This window comes from Microtus pennsylvanicus, chromosome 5 (assembly GCF_037038515.1).
Source record: "Microtus pennsylvanicus isolate mMicPen1 chromosome 5, mMicPen1.hap1, whole genome shotgun sequence".
In the NCBI taxonomy this organism is placed as follows: domain Eukaryota; kingdom Metazoa; phylum Chordata; class Mammalia; order Rodentia; family Cricetidae; genus Microtus; species Microtus pennsylvanicus.
In genome coordinates this window covers 119,736,106-119,749,851 of record NC_134583.1, presented here as the reverse complement: position 1 = coordinate 119,749,851, position 13,746 = coordinate 119,736,106, and the positions used below count along the sequence as shown (strand labels likewise).

The window sequence follows — 13,746 nt, the reverse complement described above, 5'->3', positions numbered from 1 at the left end:
CTCGCTCCTGAGCGAGCCTGAAAGCGGAGTGCTGAAATTTAGGGTCATGGTTTCAAAGTTCATGGTCCTGAGAATAAACAAAAAAACTATTGTGGTTGCATAGAGCCGTGGACCCCATTAACACTGTCCCATGAATATTTATAGCTGGAGACGACAAAAGAACATAGAGGCCATATTGTATTCCCTAGAGATTTTCCTTCCATGGGGTCCTTTCTCTGTGGGTCACTTTAATGTAAGCTTTGCCGATTTAGTTGCACACTTTAAGCCGATTAACTTTTTACTAAAAAAATAAAAAAAAACCCTCCCTGTTTGTTTGTACATACACTGCCCTGACAAAGATTCACACAAAACTGCTCCAAACCTGTTAAATCCCTCTGCTGAAAACTCACAGAACTAAAAGCATGGGTAGGATTTCCCTGTAATTCTCCTGCCTCTGGCCCGTCTGCCCCACCTCGGAGAGTTTCCTGAGAGGAACAGTAATAGTTTGAATCCTCTGATTTAGTTCCAGCAGTAACCTGGGCTTAGCCCAGGTGCCCTCTAAGAGCGTCAGCAAGGCACCCGGCTGCTTGAGTAGTCTGCCATGGGGATGGGTAAATGACAAACCATAGGCAGATCTCCGTGTATATCTAAAAGACATTGGAGGAAAGCCAATGGTTGGATTTGGGGTGCCTTAGAGACCAAGGACTCTGTTGGTTCCTAAACTTAAGTATGAATCAGAACGAGGTGTGACAGAGCCTGTGTTTAAATGTGTGTTCCTGGGCCCTGTCCCTGGAGGTATTGATTTCGTCATTTTGATTGAGACCTGGAGTTCCGTACATCAACATCCTCCTCTGGGGTTCAGGGCAAGTGGATTGTGGGCCAGACCTCCATCAGCTTGGAACTGCTCAGCTGTCTCACGTGCTGATGAAGAAATGCCAGCGAAGGAAAACATGACTTGTACGGGACCATGAACAGCTTCCTGCGAAAGTTGTGGAGGTGTATGCTGTGCCCTCTTCATCAGTGTGGGCGTGCCGAGAGAGAGCCCCATCGGGTGAGATTTGTGGTTAGGCAGGGAGAGGATTGAAAAGTTCCCAAGCTCTAAGTGTAGATGAGAGAATCCGGAAAAGGCTGGTTGGGAGACGGGAGGGCAGGAGAGATCACTGCTGCAGGGTTTCTTCACGCAGAGGCCAGGTTTCCTGGGGTTTGGAGAGAACCACTGGGGAAGGCATTTGGCCAAGAGACTCTGGGAAGGCTGGGGGCTGGCTGATCTATGCTATCTGGGAGCTAGTGAGGCGCAGCTTGTCGAGTGACTGGTGCTGACAGCAGCTTTGGAGGGAGTCTCCCTCTGCCTAGTTGGACTCCCAGACCCCCAGCTCTGTAGGTCTGGCACCCAGACTCAGGCACCTGGTTTCATTCAACACTAGCAGAATCCCAGCGTCTCCAAGACTTAGAGAAAACTCCAGTGGGGAGTGTCGTGAGGGATTTCCAGGGCCACCTTCCTGCACTCTGTCCCCTCTAGTACCTTCCCAGCTGTCTTGGCCATGCCAGGCGCTCATCTGAAACAGAACACTCTCTGCTAGGCCCACCCAGAATCCCAGTTCCAGGAGCTGTCTCTGTGTGGGAACAGAGAACTGAGCTCAAATCTGGAAGCAGAGCCAAGGGTCTGATTTCTCCTAATATCCTCATGATGCTCCCCCCACCAGGACTTCTTCCGGGAGATTCACTCGTTCTGGCAGTGGGGGGAGAATATGTACATGGATGGAGTGGCAAGCCATGATGTACTATTCCAAAGTGAGGGGCCCTCCAGGACCCCTGTACACTGGCTTCTCTCTTAGCCCTGGATCTCTGCTCACTATGCCTGGTCTCCTCCTCCTGCTCTTGTTAAACCTCTCATTTCCTGTGACCTCATGTCCCACCATCTTCAGGAATCAATGTCGCCATGCCCAAAAAAATACTGTTAGCTTGGCTTCACTGGGGCAACTTCTGTTCCTGCCCTGACAGAGATTTGCCATTTGTCGCCTCTGCACGCCATTCCTTTGGCCAGTGTGCTTTTAACTGTGTCCCCTGCCCAGCTCTGCTCGTTCCCCATTCCTTTGACGAACTGCCTGGTAGCTAAGGAGCCACACCTTAGCAAGTGTGGCTGCTGCTGGCATCATAGCGGAAGGAGGTCTTTCTCTGCCTGTCTGGGAACAGAGAGAGCACTGCTGTGGATGGAGAACAGGCTGGGTGTTATGCTACGCTGGCTACATTCTGGGGTGGAAGATGATGCCCAGCAGGACTCTAACCCAGCAACATTTAGGTTGTGGGCCTTCCTCCCTTATGGCTACAAGGGGCAGGCGCACATGATTACCCCAGGAAAGAGCAGACATCAGGAGCTGTGATAGCTATGCACCTATCACCACAGCAGTAGTGAGCTGGAGCTGCTTCACCAGCTTATGAGAGAGCCTTTATACTCCACCTCTAATTCCACCATCGCTGACTAAAATGGGCTTCACACCAGGGGATCAGCCAACACTGCCAAGCAAGGCTATAACCACTCCAGCCCGTTGCTAAACATCACTACGCCATTACTAAGCATTATTACAAGGTTTGTTTTCGGGGCTGGGGAAATGGCTCAGTGGATTAAAGTGTTTTCTGGGAATCCTGACAACTTGAGTTCAACTCCCAGAGCCCACATAAAGGTGAGGAGAGAACAGATCCCATGAAACTGGCCTCTGATCTCCACATGGATGCCCTTGTGTGTGTATGCCTCCCTATCATAAACACGTGCTCAGTAATAATAATAATAAGTCAAACAAACCTAAATATTTTAAAAAGAAACTATACTTTTAAAATCAGCCTCTTGTTTATATTTCAACATTTTACACATACTAACTTTAAAATTGTATTTGAGGAAGAGAATGAAGAAGGTACTTGAAGCTAACTTCTGACCCCTACATACAAGCACATACTTGTGTATGCATATCTCCCTCATACATGCACACATCCTTACAAACATGTACTTATGCTGCATACACATGGATACACAAATTTCTTTTGGCCACTTTTTGAAGATTCCTTCTCTTCCTTCTCTCCTTCCTCCCTCCCTCTCTCCCTTTTTTCTTCCTTCCTTTTCTTTTAATTTTTGGAGACAAGTCTCTCTGCATAGTCTAGGCTGGCCTAGAACTCACTATGTAAACCCAAGCTGGCCTTGAACTCCTCCTCTCCCAGTCTCTAGTGGGTTTGACCGGACATGAGGACAGAGGGTTATTTTTATGGAAACACATTTGAAATTCTTTCTATGGTTCTGTATTTTCGTTGGCTTTGCTGTTTTCTTTGATCAGTGCATTTATTTTCTCTATGGTGTCTTCAGAATCTGAGATTCTTTCTTCTATCTCTTGTATTCTATTAATTATGCTTGTTTCTGTAGTCTCTGCTCGTTGACCTAGATTTTCCATATTCAGCTGGGCCTCAGTTTGTGTTTTCTTCCTTGCTTCCATTTCAGTTTTCAATTCTTGAACTATTTCCATTACCTGTTTGATAGTTTTTTCTTGGTTTCCCAGGGTATCATTTACATATTTACTCATTTCTTCAAACTTTTTGTTATACTTCTCATCCATTTCTATAAGGGCGTTTTTACATGTTGTTTAAGAGACTCTATTGCTTTCATAAAGTCAATTTTTTCCTCTTCTTCTGTGTTAGGGTGTTCAAGTCCTTCTGTTGTAAGATTATTGGATTCTGGTGTTTTCATGTTGTTTTTCAGATTGTTGGGTGAATTCTTGCCTTGGCGCCTGCCCATCTCCTCCTATCGATGCTATCTAATGGGTCTTTTAAAACAGGATCAGGTTTCCCTGCTGGCCAGGGGCCCCACTTACAAAATGCCCTCGCTTCGTTTCCTGGTTCCTGCTGCGGGCCAAGATCCCTCTCACCACTCAGAAGGGTCTTCAGGACCAGGACCAGGCTCCCCGTTCACCAGGGACCTCGCCAACAAAAGGCCTACCCCTCTGCAGGCCAGCCACCAAAACAGAGAAACTCCCGCTGCCCTCTGCCCTGAGCTCCCGACCCAGCACCCGAACAGGCTAAACTGGGTGATCCCATGGCCCTGTGGAAAGGAGGGGGAGTGAAGGAGGCCCCTGGGCACAAGGCAGACTAACCAGGGGATCAAGGGGGTCAGGGAATGCCCCCGCTCCATTTCCTGTGTCCCGCTGCGGGCCAAGAACACTCTCCCCACTCAGGAGGGTCTTCAGGGACAGGACCAGGCTCCCCATTCACCCGTGGACCTCGCCAATAAAAGGCCTACCACTCTGCAGGCCAGGCCCCAAAAAACCTATTTGATTTAATTGTAGTGGGGCGATCTGCTCTCAGTGTGGGCTTCACTGTTTCGTGCTTGGACTATCCCGCATCCACCGCGTCTGCCCCGGTCTCCGCAGCTTGGGCCTGCGCACTGGTCTCCGCCGCTTCGGCTCTACATTTTCAAGTTCTGACCTCAGATGGCAGAAAGACTGTGGCTCCAGAGTTACGGGTGCTGGGGACAGTCTCTTGTCACTATTACTAGTGATTTTCAGAGTTTAATGTGTATGTAATTTACTCAAGGGATCTTTTAAGCTTGTAAGATCTTTCTCAGAAAGACCAGGATGGCCTCTGAGGCTTTGGACGTATTTATGTCAAGTTCCAAGATGCTGTCGATGCTCCTGGTCCACGGATAACAGTCTGGCAGTGGAAGAGGTGATGGGCATGCCTGGAGAATTTTCTCATAGATGGCTTCCATGGGTCCCATTCTGTCTTTCAGTAATATTTCAGTAGGTGTGTTTTTTTAGATATACAGTTATCCCTCCCTCGGTATCTGTGGGGACTGCTTCCAGAGTTCACCACAGACTGAAATCCACAGAAGCTCAACTTCCTTTTGTCAAATGGTGTCATAGTTGGCATGTAGCACTATGCACTTCCTCCTATATAATTCCTGACATGTCATAAATGTTTTATAAATAATTGCTATACTGTAATGCCTAGGGACAACGAGAAGGAAAACAACCTGCACATGTTTAATATAGACACATTGATTTTTTTTTTCCAAATAGTTTTTGGATCCAGGTGTAGAACCATTGATACAGAGGACTGACTGTAAACTTAGCTTTCTAGATTTTGTGGAAACAACCATGGATTTAATGTTTTATCTATTTGGATTTAATTTTGTTGTGTGGAATTCAGTCAAAGTCTACTCGAGTTTTTCTTCATTAGCTAAGCCATCGTTTCAACAGAACCCATCAAAAAGTCTCCCACTTTCCACAGATTTGTGCAACCTAATTTTTCATAGTTTCCTTACATAATCTAGAACCCGATCCTAGAGCATGTTTTATGACAGGGTTGCGGTAGCTCTATCAATTCTCTCTTGACTGTTCTCACATAATTGTGAGGTGGACTTATAGATCATTTTGTCAACAATGAAAAGTTACTGTAATTTTTGAAGTGTATGAACCTACACATCACCTTAGAGTTCATCTTTAAAATCATAGCCTCTCAATCTTGAATATAGTATATTTTTCTTTCGGTGTTACCCAATTTTAGAGTTCTTTAGCTTTTAGTGCATTTATGTGTGTGTGTGTGTGTATTTGTGTATGTATGTGCCATTTTGAACATGTGAGGCTCAGAGATCAACTTGTAAGAGAGCTAGCTCTTCCATAGTGTGGGTTCTGGGGATTGAAGCCAGGCCACTGGGCTTGGTAGCAAGCACCTTAACCGATGTGCTATCTTGCCCACTGCTTTTTATAGTTTACCAGGAGTCTGTATTTCTTAACACAGTGCCTACCAAACTTATTTCAAGGTATCTGACTCTTTTTGTGCTTTTAAATAATTATACATATATTATATGTCATAGTTTTTATTACATTCAACTTTATATTTATAGCATGGTCACTAGCCATAGGCAGCAATTTAAATTTAAATTAATCAAGCAAAATAAGATTTAAAACTCAGTTTCTCTTTCATACTAACCACATTCCAAGTATCCAGGAACTACAGTTAATAGGTACCCCACTGAAGCTCAGATATGAAGCCCCTTTAAAAGGTGCTAGAAGTTTCTATTATACAGCAGTCTGGTGTGTTATTGTGGATACATTAACTTTGAACCAGTTATTTCAATTTATCTCTTGGATTTTTGCAAGAAAGCAGTTGCCCTGATCAAACTTGTTTTATTTTCTAAACCAGTGTGAGGCCATCTTCTTTTCTATCAACGAAAGTAAAGCTAGCAGTCATGTGGGAGAAGGGTTGCGCCTCCCCCACTTGTGCCCATGGTAGTCATCACTAATCGATTACAGCACCTCTGTTATTAGAGCCTCCCTCTTTAGTGTCTTGTTCTTCTCCATGGAGACCCAATATTAACTACTGTGAGTTGCAGAGAGGGTACTAAAGTCCCTCTTCATGGTTTGGAAAACACGTTGTGAAAGGAGTTTGGGTGTTGTGGAATATTAGTTAAACACGTGTTGCATTCTTTTATGTGTTACTTTGCCTGTCTAAACACATGATTGGTCTAATAAAGAGCTGGGCAGCCAATAGCTAGGCAGGGGAGAGAATTAGGCGGGGCTGCCACGTAGAGAGAATAAATAGGAGAGCAACAGAAAAGAGAAGGAGGAGTGGGAGGAAGAGGAGAGGAGGATGCTAGGGGCCAACCACCTGGCTACACAATCAACCACGTATAAGGAGAGAAAAGGAGTATAGAATAGAGAAAGGCAAAAGCCAAAGGCAAAAAGTAGATGGCTAGAAATAAGCCACGCTCAGGCAGGATATTCATAAATAAGAATAAGACTCCATGTATTTATTGGGAGCTGGGTGGTTGGCCCCCAAAGAGCAAAGAGTAACACAACCAACTACATCGGGGTTGCTGAATCTCCACTGAACGTCACTGTCTGAACACCAGGCGACTCTGGGGGCAAAGCCTTTCTGAGTTGTGGGCAGGTAGCTTTTTTTTTTTTTATTAAAAATTTCCGCCTCCTCCCTGCCTCCCTTTTCCCTTCCCCCCCTCCCCCCACTCCCCACACCCCACTCCCCTCCCCCCTCTCCAGTCCAAAGAGCAGTCAGGGTTCCTTGCCCTGTGGGCAGTCCAAGGTCCTCCCCCCTCCATCCAGTTCTAGGAAGGTGAGCATCCAAACTGGCTAGGCTCCCACAAAGCCAGTATATGCAGTAGGGTCAAAACTCAGTGCCATTGTCCTTGGCTTCTCAGCAGCCCTCATTGTCCACCATATACAGAGAGTCTGGTTTTATCCCATGCATTTTCAGTCCCAGTCCAGCTGGCCTTGGTGAGCTCCCAATAGATCAGCGGCAGGTAGCTTCTTGAACCATCTTTGGTGGTATCCATGGGATCCACTTTGGAGGTCTTGGGATGGAGTCTGGGGGAATCTATAGGCCAGGAAAGCAGAGTTTGGTATCCAGACTCCATAGCAGGAAGCCCATAGGGGCCACAGGGAGGGAAACAGGACTAACAGGGAGGGAAGACAGGCATAAATCCAGAGCCTGTCTTCAGGGCGTTTCGAGTCAGGCAGAGTGAGAGAAGCCGAGTCGAGGTAGATGGTGAGGGGGCTGAGAGGCGGAGGACTGGGGCTCTGCCACTTGTTGGCTGTGTGACCAGGAGTAAGCGATTTTCTTTGCTGAGGCTCTGTTTTCCGGTTTGCGACAGTACAGAATCGATAAGAAATACAAAAAAAAAAAAAAAAAAAAAAAGGAAAAACCAAGTAACACACAGATTGAATCCATTGCTAACTGTTAAGTACAACTCTAATTCTAGATGTGTTGCCCTGGCCCCCAGCCCTGCCTGCATGAAGCTTGGCATGTGCAGGTACATGCCCAGGTCCCGCATATGTTAGGTGGCAGATGACACAGTTAAACCCTACAGCAACACAGAAACAGGAAGGGGCGTGTCAGGGTGGGAGGGGAATTCACCAGAGGAGAGGTGAGAGTTGTGGCCGCGCCAGGTCTTCAGAGGAAGAGAGGGAGGACTGAGGAGAGAAACAGGTAGGTACCAGAAAGAACTCTGTAAAAATCAGGGTGGCTCTGTGGCTCACCGAACGCTTGCCATGGCCGGTCCTACACCAGCCGTTAGCAAACCCCATCTCAGTTATTTCTCACACAATGTGAACTCCAGTCGCAAAAATTTTATCCCCAAATGAGGAAGCCGAAGCCGAAATGGGTCGAGTGATTTGCCGAACAGGACCGTGGGGGTACGCCTGGCAGAGAAGAACACCAGAGCGTAGAGAAAGGGGGGAGGAGTCTGGGCCTATGATCAGCGTCTCACAGCTTCATTACCTCCAGTGGGGGCCACTCTAGGTCCACACCTTTAGTACATGGGCCTATGGGGACATGCCTCCAAAGAAGAATTTTTTTTCTTTTTTTTAAAATTTATTTATTTATTAAAGATTTCTGCCTCCTCCCCACCACCGCCTCCCATTTCCCTCCCCCTCCCCTGATCAAGTCCCCCTCCCTCAACAGCTCGACAAGCAATCAGGGTTACTTGACGTGTGGAAAGTCCAAGGACCACCCACCTCCATCCAGGTTTAGTAAGGTGAGCATCCAAACTGCCTAGGCTCCCCCAAAGCCAGTACGTGCAGTAGGATCAAAAACCCATTGCCATTGTTCTTGAGTTCTCAGTAGTCCTCATTGTCCGCTATGTTCAGAGAGTCCGGTTTTATCCCAGGCTTTTTCAGACCCAGGCCAGCTGGCCTTAGTGGGTTCCCAATAGAACATCCCCATTGTCTCAGTGTGTGGGTGCTCCCCTCGCGGTCCTGAGTTCTTTGCTCGTGCTCTCTCTCCTTCTGCTCCTGATTTGGACCTTGAGATTTTAGTCCGGTGCTCCAATGTGGGTCTCTGTCTCCTTTCATCACCTGATGAAGGTTAATATTCAGGAGGATGCCTATATGTTTGTCCTTGGATTTACCTTCTTATTTAGCTTCTCTAGGATCGCGAATTATAGGCTCAATGTCCTTTATTTATGGCTAGAAACCAAATATGAGTGAGTACATCCCATGTTCCTCTTTTTGGGTCTGGCTTACCTCACTCAGGATAGAGTTTTCTATTTCCATCCATTTGTATGCAAAATTCAAGAAGTCCTTGTTTTTTACTGCTGAGTAGTACTCTAATATGTATATATTCCATACTTTCTTCATCCATTCTTCCATTGAAGGGCATCTAGGTTGTTTCCAGGTTCTGGCTATTACAAACAATGGTGCTATGAACATAGTTGAGCATATACTTGTGTTGTATGATAGGGCCTCTCTTGGGTATATTCCCAAGAGTGGTATTGCTGGGTCCAGGGGTAGGTTGATCCTGAATTTCCTGAGAAACCGCCACACTGCTTTCCAGAGTGGTTGCACAAGTTTGCATTCCCACCAGCAATGGATGAGTGTACCCCTTTCTCCACAACCTCTCCAGCAAAGGCTATCATTGGTGTTTTTATTTTAGCCATTCTGACAGGTGTAAGATGGTATCTTAAAGTTGTCTTGATTTGCATTTCCCTGATCGCTAAGGAAGTTGAGCATGACCTTAAGTGTCTTTTGGCCATTTGAACTTCTTCTGTTGAGAATTCTCTGTTCAGCTCAGTGCTCCATTTTATAATTGGGTTGATTAGCCTCTCCAAAGCAGAATTACGTGTGCATCCTGATAAGCCCTGTCTGTGTTCTACACTACCTGTGCTCAAGATCCCGGGTGCTGGATTTGACTGTCTACAGCAGTGGTCCTCAACCTTCCTAATGCTATGGCCCTTTAAGACAGCTCCTCATGTGGTGGTTCCTCCCAAGCAGAAAATTATTTTTGTTGCTACTTCATAACTGTAATTTGATTACTGTTGCAAATCATAATTTAAATATCTGTGCTGTCTGATGGTCTTATGCAACTCATGTGAAAAGGGTCGTTGGAGCCCCAAAGGGTCGTGACTCCCAGGTTGAAAATGGCTGGTCTAGAATATTGCTTGTCCCTACACAAGGACCATGTAGAATGGGGGGTCCTGCACAAAGAAGGGCAGCAGATACTGTCACTGGTGTGTAAACAATGGCTCTGTGCCTTTTCTTTTATAGAAGAGGGACAGAAGAGGAAAGAAACAGTTGTCTCTATGTGATGTTTAGCCTGTAGCTGCCTGGAGCGAGGGTGAGACAGAGGGGTGTTTATCAACCAAGGCTCTGGGTTCCCATGGTGGTTGGCCCAGATACCATGGCTTTAATGCAATTATCATTGAGGCTCTAGGAGAACACTAATTGGCAGGACTCTCTTTTCTAGGATTTGCTCCTCGCATCTGGTGCCTTCTGGTGCATTAGCAAATCTCCTTTCTGACTTGCAGGCTCAGTTGACCCACTCACTGTGCTTTCTCTTGCTAGCTGTCTTCTGGGGAGACATCGCCCTGGAAGAGGAGGATCTGAAGTTATTTCACATCGACAAGGCTGAAGACTGGACTAAGCCGTCCACAGAGGAAATGGCACACAATACTGGTAAGTATCGGCCTCCTGATCTGTTTGTAACCCAGCATGCTGCTTGAGGGCTCCTCTAGGAACTTCGGTATCTTTGTCCTGTAGGTCTAGGAACCTGTGTGGAAGGCCTGGGGGGACCACATACCTCTTCTGGTGGAGGCACGGATCTGGGACCTTAAATTCTCTCTCTCTGTCTCTCTCTCTGTCTCTCTTTCTCTGTCTCTCTCTCTCTGTCTCTCTCTCTGTCTCTCTCTCTCTGTCTCTCTCTCTGTCTCTCTCTCTGTCTCTCTCTCTCTCTCTGTCTCTCTCTCTCTCTCTCTCTGTGTGTGTGTGTGTGTGTGTGTATGTGCCCGTAGCAAGTACTTGCTCATATTTGTGCATCTGCATATATGGTATCACAGACAATTGTGTGTGCATATGTGTGGAGGTCAGAGGTCAATGTCAAGTGTCTTCTTCGCCCATTCTCTACCTTTTGTGGGACAAAGTCTCTCATTGAACCTGAGGCCCATTGTAACATGATTAATAAAACCCAGTACAGATATTGGGGTTCAACCCAAAGGTCAGAAAAACAAAACATCCAGCCACTGGCTCTTAACCTCTACCTCTTTCTGAAATAGCTACAAAGCTCTCATAGGGGTTGGCAGACGAAGGGACAATGTTGTCACAAGGTCATGGAACCATTGCTAGGGGCTGGGGACTGGATGGAACCGTTAGATACATCAGACTTCCTTTGTGGTGTCTGAGTCTACAAGCAACACTGGAGTTTGTGTGGCCTCCTCTACGTGGTCTGAAAAGCTGACTAGGGTTTCAAATGAAGAATTGAATTAATCTTCATAACAGCATACCCGCAGCCTTAGCTGTGTTCTAGCATAGCAAACCATCTCTTCATGGCTTACCATGACATCTGTTCACACCTGTTCACACTCTTCCTTGGTCCTTCCCAGGGGTCTGGAGAAGACGACCTAATGAATCTGTGCTTAAAGTGGTTCTTAAACTTCTTTTGCAGTATTCCTCAAAACCAGGGAACACTGACTGTCTTGCGTGCACACTGTGATGGATTTTTTCACCATGGCGACCCCCAAAGACTCCTGTATGTCCCCATAGTCAGCGCTCACCCCAGCATCATCACTAATCTAACCTTGCCCCGGTTTGCCTGTGTGGTCTAGACCCTGCAGTGGGTGCTAGCCCGTCATCTTGTGCCAGCCTTCACTACTGCACATTCAGGCTCACATGGTTGACGGAACAGTTCATCCCTTTCCAGTGTTGGGAATGTTCTGCTGCTTGGATGGCCTCTAGCTTAGCCAATGGTCTTCTGCTGGCAGATGCTGATATCTTGGTGGGGACCTCCAATTGCTGCGCACCGCGCCCCTGTGTCTGCACTTGGTGTGCTATTACCCAGTTCGCGAGCTTCGGGCAAGGGGGCTGGAGGTTAAAATACACAGACACATACAGACAGAGAGACAGCGACAAGGGTCATCCTTGAATTCCCCAAGAATGCCCCCTTTATTGTGTTCAGGGGCAGATTATATAGAGATAGCCACACCCCAGCCAAACCTACCAGAAACCACTCTCCTGCCATCAGGAACCCCTGAAGGTCTCGTGCTCAGAGCAGCTGTAGTCACTCAGATCAGGGGAAAACAAGTTGTTTACAAGAAATTCAGGATCTGGGGTCTCACTGCTCCCAACAGGCAGACATTTGGGCATCTCAGGGTTTCTTGCTAAATAAATCTGAGAATGGATGAACCTAGCACCTTGAGTACCTGTTGCTCCTGGGCAGCTGCCCTGTGTGAAATGGCCAGGTCTGGGGTTCAAATCGATACTGTCAAAACATTTCCGAAAGTGATTGTGTCGATTCACACTCCAGGTTGAACATGCTTACTTAGAAAGCAGGAGTGGTCCCCATGCAGAGTCTGCTGTTGGTTTTGAATTTTTGGGCTCCTTAACGCGGGTCTCCTGTTACCCCCTGGCCTACACAACAGGCCCAGGTGTCATTAGTCCTCAAAGTTGCCCCGTCAGTTCCCTTTCTCCCACTCCCAGGTCTTACCATAGCATAGCTGGGGGGTTCAGGAAGAGCATATGTGAGGGAGAGGTACCTGAGAGGCCAGGCAGTGGCCAGACACATACCATGCACAGCTGCTAATGTCCCTTCAGGGACGGTCACCTGAGAAAAGAATATATGTGTTGTGTTTGGCACCAGATAAATGTTTGAGAAATATCAATTCTCCTTAATATTTGCAAAGAAAAGACTGATGTGGGAAAGACTGGGACCAAAGTGAAGACTGGGAGGAGCTGCCGCATGTGAAAGGGCTCGGGGACCCGGACACCAAGCCTCTCAACACACCGCTGACGTCCTCCTCAGCTTAGTGCAGGCTTTATTCTCAGTGTTTTCATGGCAAGGTGATTTTTGTTCCAATTGCTTTTCTCTGAGGGTCAATTGCACTTTGTGTCTACCTAGAGCAGTTATTTTATTTTCAGGTTGGGAATTTTTTTTATTGATTTTGCTGATTAAACTAATACTTTTTGATTTTTTTTAAAGTGCAAAGGCTCCTAAGTGGAAAAGGGAAATCCTGTTATTGCAGCCTCAGGGATCGCCGACACTGTCTGTTTGCTGGATTGCTTTCTGCCTGGATGTGCTATGGTAGTGTGTGCAACCACACACACACACGCACGCACACATGCACACACACGCATGCACACATACACACACACGTGCACACACAAGTGTGCACACACACATGCACACACGCAGGCACGCACACACATGCACACACGTACACACACATGCACACACACGTGCACACACACACACACACACACACACACTTTTTCATTTTTTTAAACACAGAGGTCTTACTGGGATGTGCTGGCATAGTCTACCTGTTTGGTACCATCGCGTCATGGATGCCCCTCACTCCATGTCAGCGAGCTGTTTTGATGGGGAGGGCACTAGCGAGTGGTCTGCAGGCCCTGGCACAACTCTGGTGAGCTCTTCTATGTGGATGTGAAGGTGGCTTCCCTTTTGATGCGATTTTAAAACAAGAGATGATGTTTCTGGGGAGAAATTTATACGTAGACCTTCAAACATTTTCTGGGGTAAAAATAAAATTCAAAGGAGCCACACCTTACCCACTCTTGCTAGGTTCAAATGTGGAGAAGGATGTGTTCTTTGTTATAGCTCACCCAGTTCCTAAACTTTGTAAGTGCGGTTTTCTTTCTTGGTTGCTGAGAAGGGAACTCTAGCGGAAGAGGGCTGAAGTCCCTGAGCAGGGCGACAGGGAAATGGCTGTCACTGCAGAGCAGCCCACAGGCCACTCTCTCTGTTTACCCTGTGAGGTTGGAGCTG

The 13,746-nt window shown here is 46.9% G+C and overlaps 1 protein-coding gene across 1 annotated transcript in view; it reads left to right on the top strand.

Annotated features, from left to right (window-relative positions):
• Positions 1–13,746, top strand: part of Tll2 (tolloid like 2) — a 113,848-nt gene that overhangs the window by 16,004 nt on the left and 84,098 nt on the right. The window contains exon 2 of the mRNA XM_075975090.1: positions 10,314–10,424. Coding sequence (XP_075831205.1) covers positions 10,314–10,424 — 111 coding nt within the window. The remainder of the gene's footprint in view (positions 1–10,313; positions 10,425–13,746) is intronic.